General features: G+C 44.9%; 1 protein-coding gene across 1 annotated transcript; it reads right to left on the minus strand.

The window, feature by feature from the left end:
* Positions 1-16,364: 16,364 nt before the first annotated feature.
* LOC125513923 (flavin-containing monooxygenase FMO GS-OX-like 8) lies at positions 16,365-18,551 on the minus strand. The gene is made up of 4 exons (XM_048679135.1): positions 17,583-18,551; positions 17,268-17,486; positions 16,940-17,119; positions 16,365-16,826 (listed from the first exon to the last, which is right to left on the minus strand). The coding sequence occupies exons 1-4, from the start codon at positions 18,414-18,416 to the stop codon at positions 16,590-16,592; spliced, it is 1,470 nt and encodes a 489-aa protein (XP_048535092.1). The 5' UTR covers positions 18,417-18,551; the 3' UTR covers positions 16,365-16,589.
* Between the last annotated feature and the right edge of the window lie 3,831 nt (positions 18,552-22,382).

A 22,382-nucleotide genomic window follows, 5' to 3' on the forward strand; every position in this document is an offset into this window, starting at 1 on the left:
ATCATAGATAGCAACTTTGTTCTCATAATCAATTGGAACCTCTTCCGGAATAGTGGATTCATCACAAAATAAAGTCATGACATCTCCAAATCCACTTTCATCAATATAATCATCATAAATAGGAGGCGTGATTTCATCATAATAAATTAGCTCATCTAAACTTGGGGGACAAAAAATAGCATCTTCATCAAACATAGCTTCCCCAAGCTTGTGGCTTTGCATATCATTAGCATCATGGATATTCAAGGAATTCCTACTAACAACATTGTAATAATGCTCATCATACAAAGATTTAGTGCCAAACATTTTAATGCATTCTTTTTCTAACACTTTGGCACAATTTTCCTTTCCATCATACTCACGAAAGATATTAAAAAGATGAAGCGTATGAGGCAAACTCAAATCCATATTTTTGTAGTTTTCTTTTATAAACTAAACTAGTGCTAAAACAAGAAACAACAAGTTTCGATTGCAAGATCTAAAGATATACCTTCAAGCGCTAACCTCCCCGGCAACGGCGCCAGCAAAGAGCTTGATGTCTACTACACAACCTTCTTCTTGTAGACGTTGTTGGGCCTCCAAGTGCAGAGGTTTGTAGGACAGTAGCAAATTTCCCTCAAGTGGATGACCTAAGGTTTATCAATACGTAGGAGGCGTAGGATGAAGATGGTCTCTCTCAAGCAACCCTGCAACCAAATAACAAAGAGTCTCTTGTGTCCCCAACACACCCAATACAATGGTAAATTGTATAGGTGCACTAGTTCGGCGAAGAGATGGTGATACAAGTGCAATATGGATAGTAGATAATGGTTTTTGTAATCTGAAAATATAAAAATAGCAAGGTAACTAATGATAAAAGTGAGCACAAACGGTATTGCAATGCGTTGAAACAAGGCCTAGGGTTCATACTTTCACTAGTGCAAGTTCTCTCAACAATAATAACATAGTTGGATCACATAAATATCCCTCAACATGCAACAAAGATTCACTCCAAAGTCACTAATAGCGGAGAACAAACGAAGAGATTATGGTAGGGTACGAAACCACCTCAAAGTTATTCTTTCCAATCAATCCATTGGGCTATTCCTATAAGTGTCACAAACAGCCCTAGAGTTCGTACTAGAATAACACCTTAAGACACAAATCAACCAAAACCCTAATGTCACCTCAAGTATCAGTGGGTATGATTATACGATATGCATCACACAATCTCAGATTCATCTATTCAACCAACACAAAGTAATTCAAAGAGTGCCCCAAAGATTCTACCGGAGAGTCAAAACGAAAACGTGTGCCAACCCCTATGCATAGGTTCATGAGCGGAACCCGCAAGTTGATCACCAAAACATACATCAAGTGGATCAATATAATACTCCATTGTCACCACGAGTATCACACGCAAGACATACATCAAGTGTTCTCAAATCCTTAAAGACTCAATCCGATAAGATAACTTCAAATGGAAAACTCAATTCATCACAAGAGAGTAGAGGGGAAGAAATGTCATAGGATCCAAATATAATAGAAAAGCTCGTGATAGATCAAGATCGTATCACCTCAAGAACACGAGAGAGAGAGAGAGAGAGATCAAACACATAGCTACTAGTACATACCCTCAGCCCCGAGGGAGAACTACTCCCTCCTCGTCATGGAGAGCATCGGGATGATGAAGATGGCCACCGGAGAGGGATTGCCCCCTCTGGCAGGGTGCCGGAATGGGTCTAGATTGGTTTTCGGTGGCTACGGAGGCTTCTGGCGGCGGAACTCCTGATCTATTGTGCTCCCCAAAGTTTTTAGGGTATATGGGTATATATGGGAGGAAGAAGTACGTCGCTGGACCTCCGGGCTGTCCACGAGTTAGGGGGCGCACCCCCCACCCTCGTGGGCAGCCCGGGACTCTCCTGGTCCAACTTCGATACTCCGTGGGCTTCTTCTGGTCCAAAAATAAGTTCCGTGAAGTTTCAGGTCAATTGGACTCCGTTTGATTTTCCTTTTCTGTGATATTCTAAAATAAGGAAAAAACAGAAACTGGCACAGGGCTCTAGGTTAATAGGTTAGTCCCAAAAATCATATAAAATAGCATATAAATGCATATAAAACATCCAAGGTTGATAATATAATAGCATGGAACAATCAAAAATTATAGATACGTTGGAGACGTATCACTCCTCTGTAGCTCGGCTCTTCTGCTTCACACAATCCCCACGGCTGTGTGCTGGCCTCCGGTGGACCCTTGTGGCCTCCTCCTCATCCTAACGGCGGACACGGGACTGTTACCACGCTGTTGACCCCAATGCCACTATCAGGACGCCTTGTTCGTCTCCTGGACGTCGCCATGCGCCTCAGTCCCCTCCCACTCGACGGCATCACCCATGCTGCCGTTCACCCTCGGCTGCTACTAGTGAGCCTCCACAACCCATCATCCAACCCACCTGGTGTTTCTTCTTATTATTTGCATACACAACCGTGTATGCATCATCAGCATACACTAGTAGAAAAAGGGTCAAATGTGAAGCACATTAGTGCCGGTTTGAATTTGAGCCGGCACTAATGTGTCCATTAGTGCCGGTTCCAACGGCTAGGCGGGCGGACATCATTAGTACCGGTTCGTGGTGAACCTTTAGCACCGGTTCGTGCCACGAACCGGTACTAAAGTGAGTGGTGGCAGGATGTTGTCAGTCCGGGGCCCCTCCAGCATCTTTAGTACCGGGTCGTATCATGAACCGGTACTAAAGGTCGTCCTACATAGACTCTTTGTCCACCCGAGCTCGCTCTGTTCTTCCCCTTTCCCCTCTCCTCTCTGTTCTTTTCCCTCTTCCTCTCAACCTCATCACACATTTTGCCCAAAATTTGTCAAGATTTGAAGGCCCCCATCCATTTAAATAATCACAAAGGTTAGCAACTTTGTCCTTTCATCTCTCATCGCTAGATTAGCTCGTGCAATGCTTTATATAGTGATTGATTTTTGAGTTTAGTAATTTGGGAGGAATTATATATATGTGCTAGTATTTGATTTATATGCAATTTGAGGTCAAAAATAACACTTAGTTTGCATATGTAGGTGTGGTTTACTTAGTGCCTTCTAAATCTCCGTCGTAACCACCGTCGATCGCCCGCAATGTCCCGTCGCCGGCACCACCTTGTGGTGAGCCTCTTGTTCATGAAGTTTTATATAAAAAATTGATGTTTGTGTGATTTGGATATATAGTTACTCGTATAATTATCTTACCCATACGTTGTTTGTTATACATAGTGCCATGGTTTTGATATCCGTCCCCGTCGGCCCTCGTCCGGGTTATGATTCGGATGTGGTATATTTTCTTTTAAAACTATTCATTGCATTTCGTGTTTATGACAAATTATGCCCATCAAGTTGACATAGATATTTGTATGTAGGAGGTAGTTGAATCGGAAATTCCAACTGACCCTATTGTCGAGAGGTTAAATTTAGTTGAAAGAGAAAACGAGGATTTGAAGGAAAAATTGAAAAGAATTGAGGGGGAGAAGATGGAATTGGAGTTGCATGTTGCTGATGTCGTCGATGATCACAATATTAAGATGGAGAAAATGTGCTTGAAGATTAGAAAGATTAGAAAATATGTCATTCATAGTGAGGCTTGGTATCATTATGCTGTTGGATCAATTGTTACCTTAGTTGCAATCTTGATCGCATTTGTTGTTGCATTTAAATTATTTAGCTAGAGAGTTATTTGTCTGTTGCATTTAAGTGTTGTATGATCTTTATGTATGAACTTTATGTATTGTATTAATTTGGTGTTTTCGGTGCTGTGTATTGAAGATGAGCCGGCAATGGATGTACGATGACCGATGCTCTCCCGAGTTCATTAATGGCGTGCGTACTTTTCTGCTTGCGGCTGAGGCAAACAAGCGGGCGGATGGTTTTATGCCTTGTCCATGTGCTGGCTGTAACAATGGTCACAATTACTCTACGTCAAGAACCATTCACGTCCACCTGTTTGAGTCCGGTTTCATGCCCCACTATAATGTTTGGACCAAGCATAGAGAAAGAGGGGTTATGATGGAAGACAATGAAGAAGAAGAGGACGACGTCAGCTATCCTGGCCATGGGTTCCCTGAATACGATGACACAACAATGAGGGAAGAATCTGAGCTGGTAATGCGGGAAGAAGCTGAGCCAGCAATGCGGGAAGAAGCTGAAGAAGAGGCATCGGATGAGCCCGTTGATGATCTAGGTCGGGCCATTGCCGATGCAAAGAGAAACTGCGCAAGTGATTTGGAGAAGAAGGAGTTGCAGCGCATGTTAGAGGATCACAAAAAATTGTTGTACCCGAATTGCATAGGTGACAAGAAAAAGCTGGGCACCACACTGGAATTGCTAAAGTGGAAGGCAGAGAATGGTGTATCTGACAAGGGATTTGGAAAGTTTCTGGTAATGATAAAGAATATGCTTCCAAAGGACAACGAATTGCCCGAGAGTACGTACGAAGCAAAGAAGGCTGTCTGCCCTCTAGGGTTAGAGGTGCAGAAGATACATGCATGCCCTAATGATTGCATCCTCTACCGCGGTGAGTACGAGGATTTGAACGCTTGCCCGGTATGCGGTGCATTGCGCTATAAGATTAGCCGCGATGACCCTGGTGATGTCGAGGGTGAGCGCCCCAGGAAGAAGATTCCTGCCAAGGTGATGTGGTATGCTCCTATAATACCACGGTTGAAACATTTGTTTCAAAACAAAGAGCATGCCAAGGCGATGCGATGGCACAGAGAAGGCCGTAAGAAAGACGGAAAGTTGAGAGTACCCGCTGATGGGTCGCAGTGGAGAAAAATCAAAAGAAAGTACGGGAAGGAGTTTGCAGATGACGCAAGGAACGTATGGTTTGGTCTAAGCGCAGACGGCATTAATCCTTTTGGGGAGCAGAGAAGCAACCATAGCACCTGGCCTGTGACTCTATGTTTGTATAACCTTTCTCCTTGGTTGTGCATGAAGCGGAAGTTCATTATGATGCCAGTGCTCATCCAAGGCCCTAAGAAACCCGGCAACGACATTGATGTGTACCTAAGGCCATTAGTTGAAGAACTCTTACAACTGTGGAATGGAACAGGTGTACGTGCGTGGGATGAGCACATGGGGGAATAATTTGACCTAAAGGCGTTGCTGTTTGTGACCATCAATGATTGGCCTGCTCTCAGTAACCTTTCAGGACAGACAAACAAGGGATACCGCGCATGCACGCACTGTTTGGACGATACCGACAATATATATTTGGCTAATTGTAAGAAGAATGTGTACCTGGGACATCGTCGATTTCTTCCGAGCAGGCATCCTGTAAGAAAGAAAGGCAAGCATTTCAAAGGTGAGGCGGATCACCGGACGAAGCCTCGCCACCGTACTGGTGCTGATGTACATGATATGGTCAAGGATTTGAAGGTGGTCTTTGGAAAGGGTCCTGGTGGACAACCTGTTCCGAATGACGCTGACGGACGCGCACCCATGTGGAAGAAGAAATCTATATTTTGGGACCTGCCCTATTGGAAAGACCTAGAGGTCCGCTCCGCAATCGACGTGATGCACGTGACGAAGAATCTTTGTGTGACCCTGCTTGGCTTCTTGGGCGTGTATGGGAAGACAAAAGATACACCTGAGGCACGGGAGGACCAGCAACATATGCACGAAAAAGACGACATACATCAGGGTCATGCAAGCTACGCTCTTACCAAAGAAGAGAAGGAAACCTTCTTTGAATGCCTGCTCAGTATTAAGGTACGTCTGGCTTCTCGTCGAATATAAAGGGGATAATAAACATGGCAGAGAAAAAGTTCCAGAACCTAAAGTCTCATGACTGCCACATGATTATGACGCAACTACTTCCGGTTGCATTGAGGGGCTTCTACCGGAAAACGTTTGATTAGCCATTGTGAAGCTATGTGCATTCCTCAATGCAATCTCTCAGAAGGTAATCGATCCAGAAATCATACCAAGGTTAGAGAATGATTTGGTGCAATGTCTTGTCAGTTTCGAGTTGGTGTTCCCACCATCCTTCTTCAACATCATGACACACGTCCTAGTTCACCTATGCGAAGAGATTAACGTTTTGGGTCCTATATTTCTACACAATATGTTCCCCTTTGAGAGGTTCATGGGAGTCTTAAAGAAATATGTTCATAACCGTGCTAGGCCAGAAGGAAGCATCTCCAAGGGCCATGAAAATGAGGAGGTCATTGAGTTTTGTATTGACTTTATTCCTGACCTTAAGCCGGTTGGTGTTCCTGAATCGCGGCATAAGGGCAGACTGGATGGAAAAGGCACGCTAGGAGGGGAACAAATAATATGTATGGATGGACATTCTCTCAATGAAGCACACTACACAGTTCTACAGAATTCTGCCTTAGTGGCTCCGTATATGGATGAACACAAGAATTTGCTATGCTCCAAACACCCGGAGCGGTCTGATGACTGGATTACACATGAATAAACTAGGAGTTTCGCCAGCTGGTTGTAGACATGTACCATGCATGACGCCTCTATTGAAGATGACCTGTACTTGCTGTCCCAGTTACCATCTTCGAATATAATGACTTTCAAAGGGTACGAGATAAATGGTAATACATTTTACACGATCGCCCAAGATAAGAAGAGCACCAACCAAACCAGTGGTGTCCTCTTTGATGCAGAAACCAAGACGGGAAAGGAAACATATTATGGTTATATACAGGACATATGGGAACTTGACTATCGACGTGGTTTTAAGGTCCCTTTGTTTCGGTGCAAATGGGTCAATATGACACGAGGCGGGGTAACGGAAGACCCGCAATACGGAATGACAACAGTGGATCTCAACAATCTTGCGTATGCAGACGAACCATTCATCCTAGCCAATGATGTGGCACAGGTTTTCTATGTGAAGGACATGTCTACCAAGCCGAGAAAAAGAAAAGATAAGGAAGCGAATGCATCGTACGATGAGCCAAAGCGGCACATAGTTCTTTCTGGAAAGAGAAACATCGTGGGAGTGGATGACAAGACAGACATGTCAGGAGATTATGAAAAATTTGATGAAATTGCTCCATTCACAGTGAATATTGACCCGAGCATCTAGTTAAATGATGAAGATTTTCCATGGCTACGGCGCAAAGGGACACACGCGAAGAAAAAGTTTCACACCCAAAGATCTGAGATGTGATCGGCTTCACTATCATCACCTTCTTCTGTGTTTCACATCCAGGAGGGAATCTCTGTAATAGTTAGGGTAGCTAGTTATGTGTTTTGGCATTTGAAACGCGAAGAAATTTTATGTGCAAGCAAATTTTTTCATGCATTTACTGATTTTTTCAGCTAAATGACCCTGAAATTGAAAAGCATTTCAAATGAACTCAGAAAAGGTTGAAAGTTGGCATGGTATCATAATTTCACCCACATAGCATGTGCAAAAAAGTAGAGAGGGTTATCGCAAAAACTGGATGCACTTCGTGTACAAAATGGACAATCTCTTTCGAAGTATCAGGGTTTCGGACGAAAACTCATCCGTTACAAAGGCATTTCATTTTTTAAATAACCTAAGCATTACCAAAATGAATATAATGATAAAACACACTAATATTAAACATAAGAAAAAAGAATCGCTGAAAAATCTATTTTCAAAGTTAAGTTATTCACAAACTAGTGATTCACACAAATTTCAAATAATTCAAAATTTAAACTATTCAAATTTATAAACTACTGGTACTAACAGAAAGTTTGTAATTTTTTGTACCTAAAGCAAAAATATTCACAAAGAAACTCTAAATACAGCAAAAAAACAACTCAAAAATAAATAAAACAAAAATAAATAAAGCAAAAAAATAAGAAAAAAAGCCCACCTACTGCGCCACAGCGGCCTGCATACGACTAGAAACCCAACCTGTTGTTGGGCCAGGATGCAGGCCCGCAAAGGCCCAATAGGCCCAGAGGGCAGCACAGAACATTTAGGCCCAGTAGGCCTGCTTTGGAGAGGAGCTCGAGGAAGCTACCACACTGGGGCTTATAAACCAGTGCAGACGCCCCTCGGCTAGCGAGGTGGGACTAAACATGACGCACCGCACCTGCGCCAGTGCACACCCTTTAGTACCGGGTGGTGGCTCAAACCGGTACTAAAGGGGGGGTCTTTAGTACCGGTTGGAGCCACCACCCGGTACTAAAGGGGTGCCGTTCCCGCCGCTTGGCCTGGCCAAAACAGACCTTTAGTACCGGTTGGCGGCTCAAACCGGTACTAAAGGTTGTTCTATATAAGAAAACACTTCAAAAAATTTGTCAGTTTCTCATCTCTCCCTCTGCTTCTTTCTCCTCTGCCCCGTCGCCGCCGCCCCTCGTTGCCGTCCCCATCACCGTCCGTCGCCGTCGCCGTCCCCGTCCCCGTCCCCGTCCCCGTCCCCGTCGTCCCCGTCGCCGCGCCCCGCCCCATCCTCCCGTCGTCCCCGCCTGGCCCGTCCCCGTCCCCGTCGTCGCCGCCCCGTCCCCGTCGCCATCTCCGTCTCCGTCCCCGTCGCCGCCCCCCGTCGTCGCGCCTCGCCGGTGAGCTCCTGCCCCGGCCGCCATGTACCACACACACACACACATTGTTATAGAAATGTTAGCAATCTTTCTATTTTTTAGTTATAGAATTATTAGAAATGTTAGTTATATAGAAATGTTTTTTAGTTATAGAAATATTAGAAATGTTAGTTATATAGAAATGTTAGAAATGTTAGTTATATAGAAATATTAGAAATGTTAGTTATATAGAAATGTTAGTTATATTAGAAATGTTAGTTATATAGAAATATTAGTTATATATAAATGTTTTTTAGTTATAGAAATATTAGAAATGTTAGTTTTAGTTATAGAAATATTAGAAATGTTAGTTTTAGTTATAAAATTTAGAATTTGCATATATGAAATCACAATCCATCATTTAAAAAATGTTACTTTACTTTTGCGGCATATAGTATTTGTTGTCGACGATGCCCGGCCCGCATCCTCGCCTCGACCTGTTCGCGACGACGTCCTACTTCAGAGGACCCATGTCCGGGACTGGGCTCCGCCGGGCTGGCATTGGGAGGTGCTACCTTCAGGGGCGCGACGCTTGGTGAGGAACCTGGCCCCGGGTCCCGTCGTCGACCATGGTCTCCTTTGGAGGCGTTCGCATGGGTCATTTTCGGTGCGGAGGGAGCCGGCCCCGCCAGAGGTGGTACGTCGCCGTGTCAGAGAGGAGGACGAGCACGCCCATCGCTACATGGCTGCTATGGACGTCAGGTTCTCCAATACCTGGCATGTTCTTTTGGGAGATCACCCGAGCTATGATCCAGTGATGGTTCCTTCTCTTTGGGTGTCCACCGCCCGCACCTCAGGAACCGCGAGTGGCCTTGATTACTCTGTAGTATTCGATCTTTATTAGCTTGCTAGCTAGCTAGTGATGTATTCGATATTATATCTATTATTCAGGACGATGTATTCGAGATTATATCTATTATTCGAGACGATGTATTCGAGATTATATCTATTATTCGAGGCGACGTATTCGAGATTATATTCGATGATGCTTATTATGTACTATGATTGATTCAGTTTTTCCTTATTAATTGAATGCATCCATGCATTGTAATTTGAATATATTTCTTTTGGATTAGTTAAATAAAACATATGGCGGACAATACCGGCAGAGAGAGAGAGAAGAGGCCCTGTTCAATATCATACGCAATCCTCGCGGGCCAGATGATGATCAGAATGAAGAAGATTATGACGGCTCCGAATATCTAAACAACACCGGGGAGGGTGATATGATATTCGATCGCGACGACCGAATTGATGAAGTCATGAACTATGAACATGACGAAGAAAATGTTGATCTTGAAACAACAAAGACCAGCGAGGTATATAAATTTATATAAGCAGGCATCTGGTGATCATCACATGTTTTAAATGACTTGAATATATGTTAATGAATCGATCTTTCTTCTTTCAGCCATCCGGATCGACCAAATCTTCAGGCAATAGGAAACAAGGCCCGAACAAAAAGTTGAAGGAGGGCGTAAAGTACAATATCGAGGCCATCAAACCTAATGGAGAACCATTAGCGCCTAAGATGATTGCGGACAAGTTCATTCGTCAGTGCAGAGTTCTTGTGAAGGACCAACTCACGATCTCCCTTCAAGAATGGAGAGAGCCAGCAAAGCCATGTCCAGGAGTTACTTTTATCGACGACAAACAAAAACTTCTGCTTTGGGAAACGCTCATGGAACATTTCACCCTACCAGATCATTTCACAGATGCAGATGTGGAGAAAGTCAAGGACACTGCTCTTAGGAAGATGGCGGTTGCATTCAACAACCACAAGAATCGTGAATGGGACAAGTACATCAAGGGAGGAAGGAAGACTCCAGTATTCGAGGGAACACTAGAGAAGCAAAGTGCTCATTGGGACGATTTCGTGAAATTCAAGGATTCGGAATTATCTAAGGGACGGTCGAGAATAAACAAGGCCAATGCCGCAAAAAAGAATAAGTTCCATAAGCTGGGGCCAGGTGGCTATGCGGTGGGAATGCCTAAGTGGGATAAGTCTGAGAAAGAGATGGAGGATGCAGGTGTCACTCCAGAAACATTGAGCTGGCCCCCCAGGTGCAGGACTTGGTTCTATGCGCATGGGGGGGAGTTGGACCCGAAGACAGGCAAAGTTTCGAAGAAGGCATGTCTGGACGGAGCCGAAGATAAGCTACTTGTTGCAATAGAAGAGGCTCGATCGGGGGTGTTCCAGCCCAACAGAGAGAACGACGAGCTTACGCATGCCCTGGGAAATCCTGAACACCCGGGAAGAACACGAGACAAGGGCGCTATTCTGTGGTATGAGGGGTTTTCGGACTGGAACGCCGACTACAGAACCCGTGCAAGAAAGAAGATTGCGGAGGAGAAGAAGAGGAATATGGAGGAGGAGCAGAGGAAGTTGGACCATGAACGCCTTCAAGGCCTAGAATCAGCGCACGCAGACTTGGCAGTCAAATTCCAGCGGCAGCAGGAGCAGATCGACTCACTTAGCCAGCAAAGGGGGTCTCAGCAGCTGCAGCAGCTAGCAGATGATCCAGCATTGGATAGCACCGTCCCATCCATGTCGAGAAGCAGCGTGGGTTCCGCCCTAGGCGACGCATTGCTGGATAGCTATCCAGTGGATGACATCATGGAGAACACTAACTGCGAGCTACACTTCAAAATGAAGAACATATCCATGAAGGTGGCGGACGTCGTTGCTTTTACAAATCCCCCCGAGGCAACCTTCCATTGCAACCCGATTCCAGCAGGCTATGCTCGTGTCTTGGTTGATGAGGTGGTGGACCAATATTCGGGGCTAGAGCTTGACATTTCTGGAGGTGACGAGGAGCACACACCGGGAGAGGCCAACCATCGTATCATCCTATGGAGAAAGGATTGCATCATCTTTCGAAGGCCACCAACACCGCGTCATCCGACTCCTCATCAAAGTCCGCCACCGAGTCAGCAGACTCCCGCTCCTCCAAGTCCACCAACGCGTCAGGCACTCCTCCTCCAAGTCCGGCACAGCTTCAGGCCACTCCTCCTCCTCCAAGTCCGGCAAAGCGTCAGGCCACTCCTCCTCCAAGTCTGACACAGCTTTCAGGCCACTCCTCCTCCTACTCAGCCACGTCAACCGTCTTCGCCGCCTCAGCAATCACGGGAGAGAGCCGCCTCAGCTATGGTGCGTAGCAGTACAAGTCGAGGTAGTACTAGAGGTACATGCGGAGGCAAGTGATTTCAATATGGTCCAAGCAGCACCGCGCCTCTTCCGCAGAGGCCTTACGACAAGTCCGAGGAGGAAAACACAGCCACATCGAAGGCTGAGGTGGAAGCCCATTTTGCACCGAAACCGCCACCGCTGCCAAGGGAGAAAGTGCCTGGGGAAAAGATTGACCACTTCATTCGTATGGCTAGAGCACCAGCTCACAAGCCTGTTGACACAGACTATGAGCGCCACCTCAGGAAGTTAAATCGAGCACGTCTACAGAAAGAGACGAGCTCGAGCTCGAGCAAATCAGCTGGCAAAACATGCGGTAAAACCGTTCCCCAGCTGGGAGAACAGGCGGCGCAATCAATCCCCCCGCTTTTTGTGCCAACAACACATGAGAGTAGGCGCGCCCAATATTATTGTGGGAAAACCGTTTACGTCCCCGAGCTGGGCGATGTGGTAATAACCGAGGAGCATATTGAGCAGGCTGAAATGCTCAAGATCACTGTTGGACAACTCCTCAATATCGAGCCCATGTCTCCGACTAGAGAGGAAGAAATAAAACGGAAATATGTCCGGGGCCAACCTTTGGTCGAGCCAGACGAGGTCAAGAAGCTCCCAACGAGAATGTATGAATTGCATCAATGGTACATGGACATTATCAAGATTTCCAATCGAGAGTCCCTCATGGTGAATGTCAAGAAGGATCATTACTACCATGAGAAAGCTGTGTCCATTGAGTAATCAGAACTATTTCAGTTATACAATCAAGATGCACTCGACAAATCTATCGTCAGTTGCTATTGTCTGTAAGTGATTTCTTTCTGTAATTTAAGTCTCAAGCTAGCTGTAGTGATCATTTTGATCAATCATTACCTGTAATTATCCTCACTATATTCTTTTCTATGGTATTATGCAGGATGAAGATTTATGAAATGAAAAAAGGTGGACGCTATGGCATTGGGTTCGTTGACCCAAATACCATTAATTAATAAACATGAAAATTAGATCCATATTACGAAAAAAGTGTAGAGGAAAGCATGCTAGAGTTCTTCAAGCGCCTCAAATACAATGAAGATATACTATTTCCTTACAACTTCGAGTGAGTCACACTGTCTTGTACTACAAATTCTGTTTTTGCCTACTAACTAGCTACATGTTTTTGCTTACATATGTCCGCTTAATTAAGACATGCAAACGTGTGTGCATGCAGATTTCACTGGATCTTGTTAATTATTAAAGTTGATGAAGGAACAGTTGAAGTACTAGACTCACTACTTAAGAAACCAACTAACTACACCATCGTGAAGGGGATAGTCAACAGGTAATTTCAATCATTATTAACTATATCTTGGCCTATTTAATTAGTTCGTCATTTCTTGATAACAACTATTTAATAACCCATTTATTCATTTTCTTTGTCGGCAGGCAAGGCTTGGGAAAAGTACATCAGCGTCACTCCAGGCCAATGAAAACGAAATCTAAAATGGTATTGACCCATGGTAAGTAATTAAGTACTAGTACTAGCTAGCTGTCATCTCTTTAATTATCATGCTTGATTAATTATTATCTGATCAAATTCCATTCTCGTAAAGGCCCTGAAGCAGGCGCCGAGGAATAATCTGTGTGCATACTACGTTTGCGAGAACATTCGCATGATGGCGTCCGAAAGGAGCAGATCTCAAAGACAGGAGTGGGTACGTTTGTCAGAACACTATTCACAATTTTTACACCATTATCGATATCTAGTCACACAACTAATACACATGCATATTGATCGGTTCTACTAGAAATTCTATTTATATATATGCATAACGTGTACAATATGTAGTATCGTAAAATACCATCAAACGAAAAAGAATTAAATGGAAAACATAAAATTAAATGAAAAAGAAATCATAAAACCAAAACCCCCGAACCTTTTAATACCGGTTGGTGTCACCAACCGGTACTAAAGGGCTCCCTGCCCCCGGAGCTGGCTCATGCCACGTGGTTGCCCTTTAGCACCGGTTCGTGTTGAACCGGTACTAAAGGGGGGGGACCTTTAGTGCCCACACTTTAGTGCCGGTTACCAAACCGGCATTAAAGGGCCTTACGAACCGGTGCTATTGCCCGGTTCTGCACTAGTGATAGCCTATTTGATGTTGGGCAACATCCTGCTGTATTTTTTTCATAGCCAATTGAAAGTATATTTTGTTATCCCTTACCATTCATGTTTACATTATGGCAAAACTCATTTTAAATAGGGCAAAACATGCAACAGTAGTTGCCTTGGCAAAACAATGTTGAAAAATGCCACAGGGGTGACATTCTTAATATACATGGGAGCATGCTTTTTCAAGTTTTCGTCAAGGCAACATGTAGCTTATTTTTTGGGGTGTCACGCCAAATTAGTTTGAATATTTTTCATTTATGATGCTTATTTTTCTCAAGTAACCATGGAAATACATTTTTGTGGTTGCCATGGCAACATTTTTATAGATGTGGCGTCCAAAAACTGAGGGAAATACTTAAGCTACTTTGTTGTATCACCCTTTCCTCTTCAAGGGAAAACCAACGCAATGCTCAAGAGGTAGCACGTTACTCAATGCTTCCGCTTTCGGTCTACGAGGGTATGTAGAGACACTCTCCACTCTCGTTGTTATGCATCTTCTAGATAGATCTTGCGTGATCGTAGGATTTTTTTTGAAATACTGCATTCTCCAACAGTATATACCATGGTGAGTCCTCTTTGCATTTTTTTAATTGGACCAAGACATGTTTTTTACAACCCATAATGTAGCCAAATGGTAAGTCAAGACTCATTTTTGCCATAGCAAATTGTTCTGTAATTTCCTAGCGGGAATACCATGGCAATTTTTTATATTAATACACCATGGAAATTTTGTTCATAATTTATTTTTTGCAATTTTCATTCTATTTCCATACAAAGGATGGCAATTTCAATAAAAAAACCTTGCAAATTTTCATATGCATCTGCCATAGTAATTTTGTTAATATTGTGTTATTTTACATACTTGGCAATTTTCTCATACAAAACATGGCAAGTTTAACTGAAATACCATGTAAAAATTTAATATAAGTCTGCCATGGAAATTTTTATGTTGGTAATTTTGTGTTTGTATAGTTCATTACATTTTACAAGGCAATTTGAATTAAAACCCCATGGTAATTTAAATTTAAAACCCATGGCAAAACCTTGGAAATTTCAATTAAGAACCCATGGCAAACTAAAAGCATATGTTGCCATGGTGGCAACCTTTTGTTGTGTCTTCGACATATCCATTCCAATATTGTTGCCATGGTTACTCAAGTTGTTTCTTTTTTCATGCATTTTTGTAATTTGGTTTTTCCTCTTGTGGGGTTTGCAGAATCTATCGAAACAACCCATGGTATGTATGTTTCAGGTTTCTCATCATCCCAAATTTGAATTACTTTTTGGACCATGTCAATTATATTCCTCTCTAGAGCATGAAAAATTAATTATTTTGGACCATGGCAAATTTACTGTTTGGACCATGGCAATTTTGTTTTGTTATGGACCATGCTAATTATTTTTATCAAAATCTCAAGGAATTATATTACCTTTTATACACCATCATAAATTTCTGTTTTTGATTATTTTTTTCAAAATGGCAAAAACTTGAAAAAATCATGGTAAATTATGTTTGTATACCATGTCAATTTTTTAAATTTCATGTATGTTATTTACAAAATGTAAAATTATGTTCGAACCATTAACCCAACTATCATAGCAAACTTATGCTGTTTGTGCAATCTTTTGCCCCACAAGAGCTATATGTAAGTTGACTGAGTTTTAGATTTAGACAAGTTAATTTTGTGGGAGGAGAACGGTTGGAGGAGGAAGAAAGTTGGAGGAACAAGAAAGAAGGTCGGTCATTTGATCTTTAATCTAATGGCCCAAACTATTGACTTGCCCAAAATAAATTTTCAGACGACTTACATATAGCAAGTCCCTTTTTTGACTTTGATCTACATCATGGCAATTTTTCTACAAGTTTTATCTTTCTACATTTTGCATGCAAATTTTACTATGCATGTATTCTGGTAATGTAATAGATGTCGGCAAATGTTTTGCATATAACATGGCCGTTAACTTTTGTACACTAAAGGTAATACTCACTGCACATGTTATACACTATTTTTTCATTTTTTTGTATAAATTATTTGTTTTTATACATTTTGTTTATTTCTTTTTTTCAGATATTTTTTTGAGACATTTTTCTTTATTTCTTTTGCAAAGGGAATTGTGTTGTTGGGCCAGAAGGCCTAGCTAAAAGGGCCCGCATGCATAGTCTTCGCGTTGGGGCGTTTGATATAGGATAATCCTACATCAACGGAAAACAACCGACCTTTACGGGCTCTCTTCACACAAATTAGCCCCCCCCCCCCTACTCCTCTGATTTTCAGGGGTGTGGGCCCCTCCACCCTCCCTAATCCAATCAGTAAAGGCCAACTAAGATCAATCCGCAAACTCTATAAAACCTTACCCGTGACTCTAGCATTACTCATTTGACGTATCGAACGAGATATTGTCCCAGCTTGTTTGACGTATCGAACGAGATATCGTCCTGGCTAGCTGAGTTTTAGCTTCTCTCAACAACAAAAAAAGCTAGCTGAGTTTTAGCAATCCCTTTTTTAAAAGTCTCATCACAAAGCCACGTGTTTAAAACGTGGGATGCGCATACAACCTAATTTGCTACAAAATCACACAAATGCACTTATATAAGCGGTTTGTAAGACCGTTTATGAAAACGAAATAGATACATCAATGCCGAGCGTGTGCAAGCGTGGAACACGACATGCCATGGAATGGAAGGCGCTCATATGGTGCACGATCGATCACTCTACTTGTTCGAGAAGACCAAGTGATTGTTTTTTCGTAGCAGCAGCTTGGGCCTGTTGTGCAGACAAGTGCCACTCCTCCACACCCTTGCGGATGGTGTCGCTGTCCTCGTACTCATCGCGGAAGGTCTCGAGGTTGTCGAGCATGTTGACGAACGACGACACCAGCAGCTCGTAACGCCATTTCTCCACGCCAGGGAAGTCGCAGTACTTGCTCCCGAACTCGTCGATGTACTGCAGAACACAAGGCAACAAACAATGTAAAACACAGTGTAAATCTCTTAATTTGCTATGGCACCGTACGGGCGTCCAATGATCGTGCACGTTGTGTACATAGTTGTCTGTACCGTGGTGTCAAACAAGCTGACGTCGTGGGTGTACTTCTTGGGCGCGCCGGCGACCTCCCTGGCGCAGTAATACTCCTCCACGGACCGCATCATCTCCTCCTCCGGCGGCAGCGTCCTCTTGCCGGACAGCACCTGCGCCACCCATTTCGCCTGAGCCTCGAAGAACCAAGGCGCAAACACCTGCAAAAACCAAATGCATTGTTTGGTTTGGTTTTTTTTTTTGAAAAGGAGGATATATCTTCGATCTCTGCATTTGGGCGATGCACGTATGTGCCGGAAAGATCTAATGCAACGTCGCTAACTTACTCTCGACTGCAGGTTCACGTACCTTTATGGGTATGCCGACAAAGGAGAGCGACGGGGCAAGCGAGGGCGGGAACACGTGCTCAAACAGCGGGCCGACGCGGTTGTCGTCGACGGTGACCGCCCCCTCCGTGTCCAGGAACGGGAAAGAGTAACTGTACCCCGTGCAGTAGATGATGGTGTCGGCGAGCACAGTGAAGCCGTCGCCGAACACGACCCGTCCGTCCTCGCACAGACGCTCCACCTGACCTTGTCGGGTCAATCATTTCGTTTTTCATGCATGTGGAGAACGACATGGCTGGAGCACGAAAAAAAGAAGACTAGTACGTGACGTACGTACGTGCAGCTGTAGATGCAGGCTGGCGCTGTGCTTGGCGATCACCTTGGCGAGGCCCTGGGTGACCTCCTCCATGGACTTGGCGACGAGGTGCACCTCCTTCGCCACCCTGCGCACCTCCATGGCGATGTCCTTGCCGCTCTCGCCGCACCCGACCACCACCACCACCTCGCCGCGGAACGGCTCCGGCTCCCTGTACGAGTGGCTGTGCACCTGCCGCCCCCTCCACGCCTCCATGCCTGGGATGCTCGGCAGTCTCGGCTGCGAGTAGTGGCCGTTGGCCACCACCACGGCGTCGAACACCTCCTCCTTCTCGGCACCATCGCACTTGCCGTTGCCGAGATCGACGGACCTCACCGTCCACTGCCGCGTCGGGCCCGGCGCCGGGGCGACACAGACGACGCTGGTGTTGAGCCTGACGGACTCCATGAGCCCGAACGCGTCACAGAAGTCCTTGAGGTAGAGGTACACCTCGCGGTGGCCCGGGAAGCGGCGGCCGTCGCGGCCGTCCTTGGGCTCGAACTGGAAGTCGGTGAACCCCATGTTCTCCCGCGCGCTGATGAGGCGGAGGGACGCGTACATGCTGCCGTGCACCTTCACCGGCGCCGCCGCGGCGCCGAGCAGTTCGGCGCCGTCGACCCTCGGGTCGTACAGCCACTGCCCGCCCACGTCGCCGCTCTGCTCCAGCACCGTCACGTCGTGGCCCTCCCGCCGCAGCTCGCGGGCCGACGCCAGCCCGGCCATACCCGCCCCGATCACGCATACCTTCTGCCGTTGCAATGGCTTGATCTTGATGTCGTCGGAGACCATGTCGATTTTCGATCGAGACGTTGGCATGTCGTGCGGTGGGGAGGTGATTGAATTATTTGATCTTGTCAAGAACCGAATGGCATCGTCTGCCTCCTTTATTTGTGCGCATTCTCTGTCAGATCAGCCACTCCACCCACTGTGCTGTAGAAAGCTTCGCTGGTGTAGTGGATGCATGAGTGGATGTCATGTCACCCAGTTATTTAAGAAGACAGAACATAGGAGTACCATTAGCTGGTAACCGACACATCAAAATATTTAGCTTAGATGCTCATCAGGTCATCATTGCAAAATAAAAAATATATTTTTTCGACATGCTGTGCTCGTGGAACCCAAACTAACCCAAACTACATGGCGCGACGTAGCTAGTGGAGCTGCTTAACCATTTGGATTTTGCTCATCGCCACATTTTCTATCATTGCTGATACAACTACTCAACTTTGTTGTTTCTCACCATATTAGGCCTCTTTTGATTCATAGGATAGGGTTATCGTAGGAATAGAAATTTTATAGGAAATGAGATGACATGTATCTCAAATTCTATGAGTAGAAATAGAAAATGAGATGTCATTTGGTTGATACCAAAGGAATTTTTTCATTGAGTCTAGGCTTATTTTTATTTTCCTATGAAATATGAAAGATAGGAACCAATCCTATGTAGAAATAGGAATCCATTCCTATGAACCAAAGGGTTCTAATGAAAAAAAAATCCTATAAGAATCCTATCCTCTAAAATTTCTATTATATTCCTCTAAATCAAAGGAGGTCTTAGAGTAAATAGCATGAAACCACCACTTTCGTGCCATACATTCCTAAAAACACTACAATTAAGAGGCCTAACAAGAAGCTACAACTTTTGGGACGAGACTTGCCTGCTCTCCCTGCATGCACCCATCCGTGCTCCCGCATACGTGGCATGATTTAATTGGAACAAAATAAGGTCCGGCCCCATCCCCTTAAAATCAAGAGGGAGATGATTATATTAGAAAGAAAAAAAAGAAAAAGACAGCCGTAGGATAAAGTGAAAGCACGGATAGAAGCATGGGAAGAAAGCAGGCAAGTCGGATCCCAACTTTTGTGCTAATCCGTCGCAAATAACCACGGAGTACCACTTTGCATTAGTTACCGGTTCAACCGAGGATTTTGTGTGTGGGTGGTGTAAGGGATTTCATTCCTCAAGGAATTACAAGATCGTTCTACACAAAATAGGAACATCCGCAGGCCCAGATCGCAGCCACACAGTTGTGCGATCCTCCACACAGCCAAAGGCACCTAAATAGTAATTAAGAGCATCTACAGCCGGACGTGCCAAACTCTTTTCAAATATCCGGGCAGTTATATAGCTGGGGCGGCCTGTCCGATCACCGACCTGTCGTGAAAATCTGGCCCAGACGAGCGTCTCAAATAGATTTTAAATGTCTGGGCTGACCGACACCCCTCATATCCAGTTCAAATAAGGGGCCAATATGAGGGCGTCCAAGCAGACCCGTCACGTCGGACCCAGTCCACTCTGACCCACTCGACCCCATGTATATTCGTCCCCATCCGCTCGCCGGACCAAACCCTAACCACTTCACACTCATCTCACCTCCGCCACCCGCTCATCTCCGGCAATTTTCGGCCGTCTCCGACATGACGGCAGCGGATCCGAGTCCTTCACCTCCAGATCCATCGACCCTGAGCTCATCCCACGCGGCCCCAAGGAGGAGATTCGTTCGGCTTGCGCTCTGCCGCTCCCGGGAGGAGGCTCGTGCCCGGCAGCGCTCAGACTCCTTCTGTCGGGAATCCATTGCGTCCACCCAAATGGCGCATGGATCCGGTGCTAGGTGTGCCATCGCTTCCTCGCCGGAGGCGGTGCGGTCCGTCTGGCGTCCGAACGCGGTGGCGGATCGCAACCCCTTCGTTGACGCGCCGAGCATCGGGGCGCACCATAAGTCTCCTCCACAAGAACATGGCACCGCGTGCCCGCCGTGCGAGGTAGCGGGCGCGGGAGGCGGCGGTAGCCCTCGCGGTGGTGGACGTCGGCGAGGCAGAGTCACATTCTCCGGCGCTCGTTATGGTGCAACAGTTCTGGCGTCGCAACCACATCATAGTGGACGTCGCCGGCTCGTCCCAAGATGGATCCAACATCGATCTGACGTCTACGGGCACCCAACGGGTGCCGGGCTCCGACGAGGAAGAGTAGGGCATGGGAGATGGCGGCGCCTTGAGTCCTCTGAGCCGGCTCGTGTTCCATGCACTACTCTACCTTGCCGGCGACCAGACCAATAATCTGAGAAGCGCGGCCGGCCGCCGGACATAGCCACTGTAGAATTGAGCGAGCTCCGATTAAATTAGGTTTCATATTAAATGTAATAATATAGATTTGAGGTTTCTAATTTAAGGTGTTCAGTTATAGAATCAAATATTTAAGGTGTAACCGGTCAGTTTCCCTATTGGTGTCCATGTACGACACACCGATGTTCAGCTTTACTCTGCCTTCAAGGTGTGGTAGCCATCGTGCAGTAGTGGTCGTGGTAGTTGGGACATGCACATGAGATATCACCATTTTTCCTGTAGCAAGGTCACCTGCACTAAACTGTTTGATGCATTGAGGTGGCCCCATTTTCTTTTTTGACAAAGTGAATATATATAGTATCGTGAAGATATCAATTACACTCAGTCTATAAATTGCAACAACGAAATGTTCGAAAGACATTATGGATGCGCACAGTGGAAAAACAAAAAGAAGAAGAAAAAAAAACAAAAGCATGTCACGCTGTTGTGGCACAAATAGTCAAGTTTGTTTCCTAACAAGTAGTCATTGCTAGGTGGTCCACGAAATTGATTGTAATTTTTGTTACCTATGATATTCTCTATATACTGACATGATTTTAATTATAAATAGATTGGAAGCTCTTTCATAAAAGAAAAAAAAAGTTGACCGCAAAGCAAGCTCCGCTCTAATTGTAGTCCAAAATTATCAGGTGTTGTAGTTGAGAGGCAAGATTTATACATTTGCGATGAAGAATAATTTGATAATATAAAACCGAACTTCTTATTAAATAAGCAGTCGGCAGGCTTGGAAGGGAACACATGCTCAATAGTAAACTTGTTTCTAGTCATCCATCATAATTTGATAATTTTAAATAAGCAGTCAGCAGACTTGGAAGGGAACACATGCTTGATAGTAAACTTGTTCCTGGTCATCCACAAGGACCAACAGATAGCGGCGAGGCCCAACCAATACAAGCATTTAGTAACCCCCAACTTGGCCATTCGCGCAAAGGGAACATGTATCCGAACTCAGGATAAAATAGTTTTATCTTAAGTCTTGCATGTAATTTAGATATAACAAAAAAGACAACAATGGATCATCTCTTAGCTTTATTTTCAATAACTAGCTGTTTTAAAAACATGGTGAGACATATTATGCTAAGAGACCATCTCTTGTTAAAAGAAGACAAACCTTTTTTTATGAGTTTCCTTTTCTCCATCTCATCATTTATCTTAAGATAACATCACTGTACATGTCCTTATACTTTTGCGATGATATTTTTTTTGACAATATAGAACCGAACTTCTTATTTACACTTTAGAACTTTATTTCCCTGACCGTTTCTTCACTTGTGGTAATATCTTCTGCGATCACTATGAGAACCGTATATAAACTGAGGTTTCGACATAGGCACGAAAATTCGTGGATGCGCCGCGGTTGCTGAAACCGGCTAGCGAAAAGCCCCCATTCGTTCAAGGCAGACAGATAGATATGCAAACGTATGATTTCCAGAAGTGGACGAGATCTCTCCAGCTTGATGAGTCAGACTCTGCATGCGAACCCTATGATGATCGAGATTTTTGACGCCCGACTCTGCATGCGAACCCTACGATCGAGATTTTTGACGCCCGTACGTGCTACCGACAAAATCGTCGGGTGGTCGCGCCGCGGTTGTTGAAAAGGGCAACCAAGGTTGAAATCGGAAACGCTAGGCCAAGACCATCCTTCGCCGTACGGAA

The sequence above is a fragment of the Triticum urartu genome, chromosome 6, assembly GCF_003073215.2.
Source record: "Triticum urartu cultivar G1812 chromosome 6, Tu2.1, whole genome shotgun sequence".
Classification (NCBI taxonomy): Eukaryota; Viridiplantae; Streptophyta; class Magnoliopsida; order Poales; family Poaceae; genus Triticum; species Triticum urartu.

Coding starts and splice junctions, on each gene's coding strand:
- LOC125513923 (XM_048679135.1), bottom strand. CDS start 18,416: ATGCCAACGTCTCGATCGAAAATCGACATGGTCTCCGACGACATCAAG. Junction 17,487..17,582: donor GCCTGCATCTACAGCTGCAC/GTACGTACGTCA, acceptor CGACAAGGTCAG/GTGGAGCGTCTGTGCGAGGA. Junction 16,827..16,939: donor TCAGCTTGTTTGACACCACG/GTACAGACAACT, acceptor TGTGTTCTGCAG/TACATCGACGAGTTCGGGAG.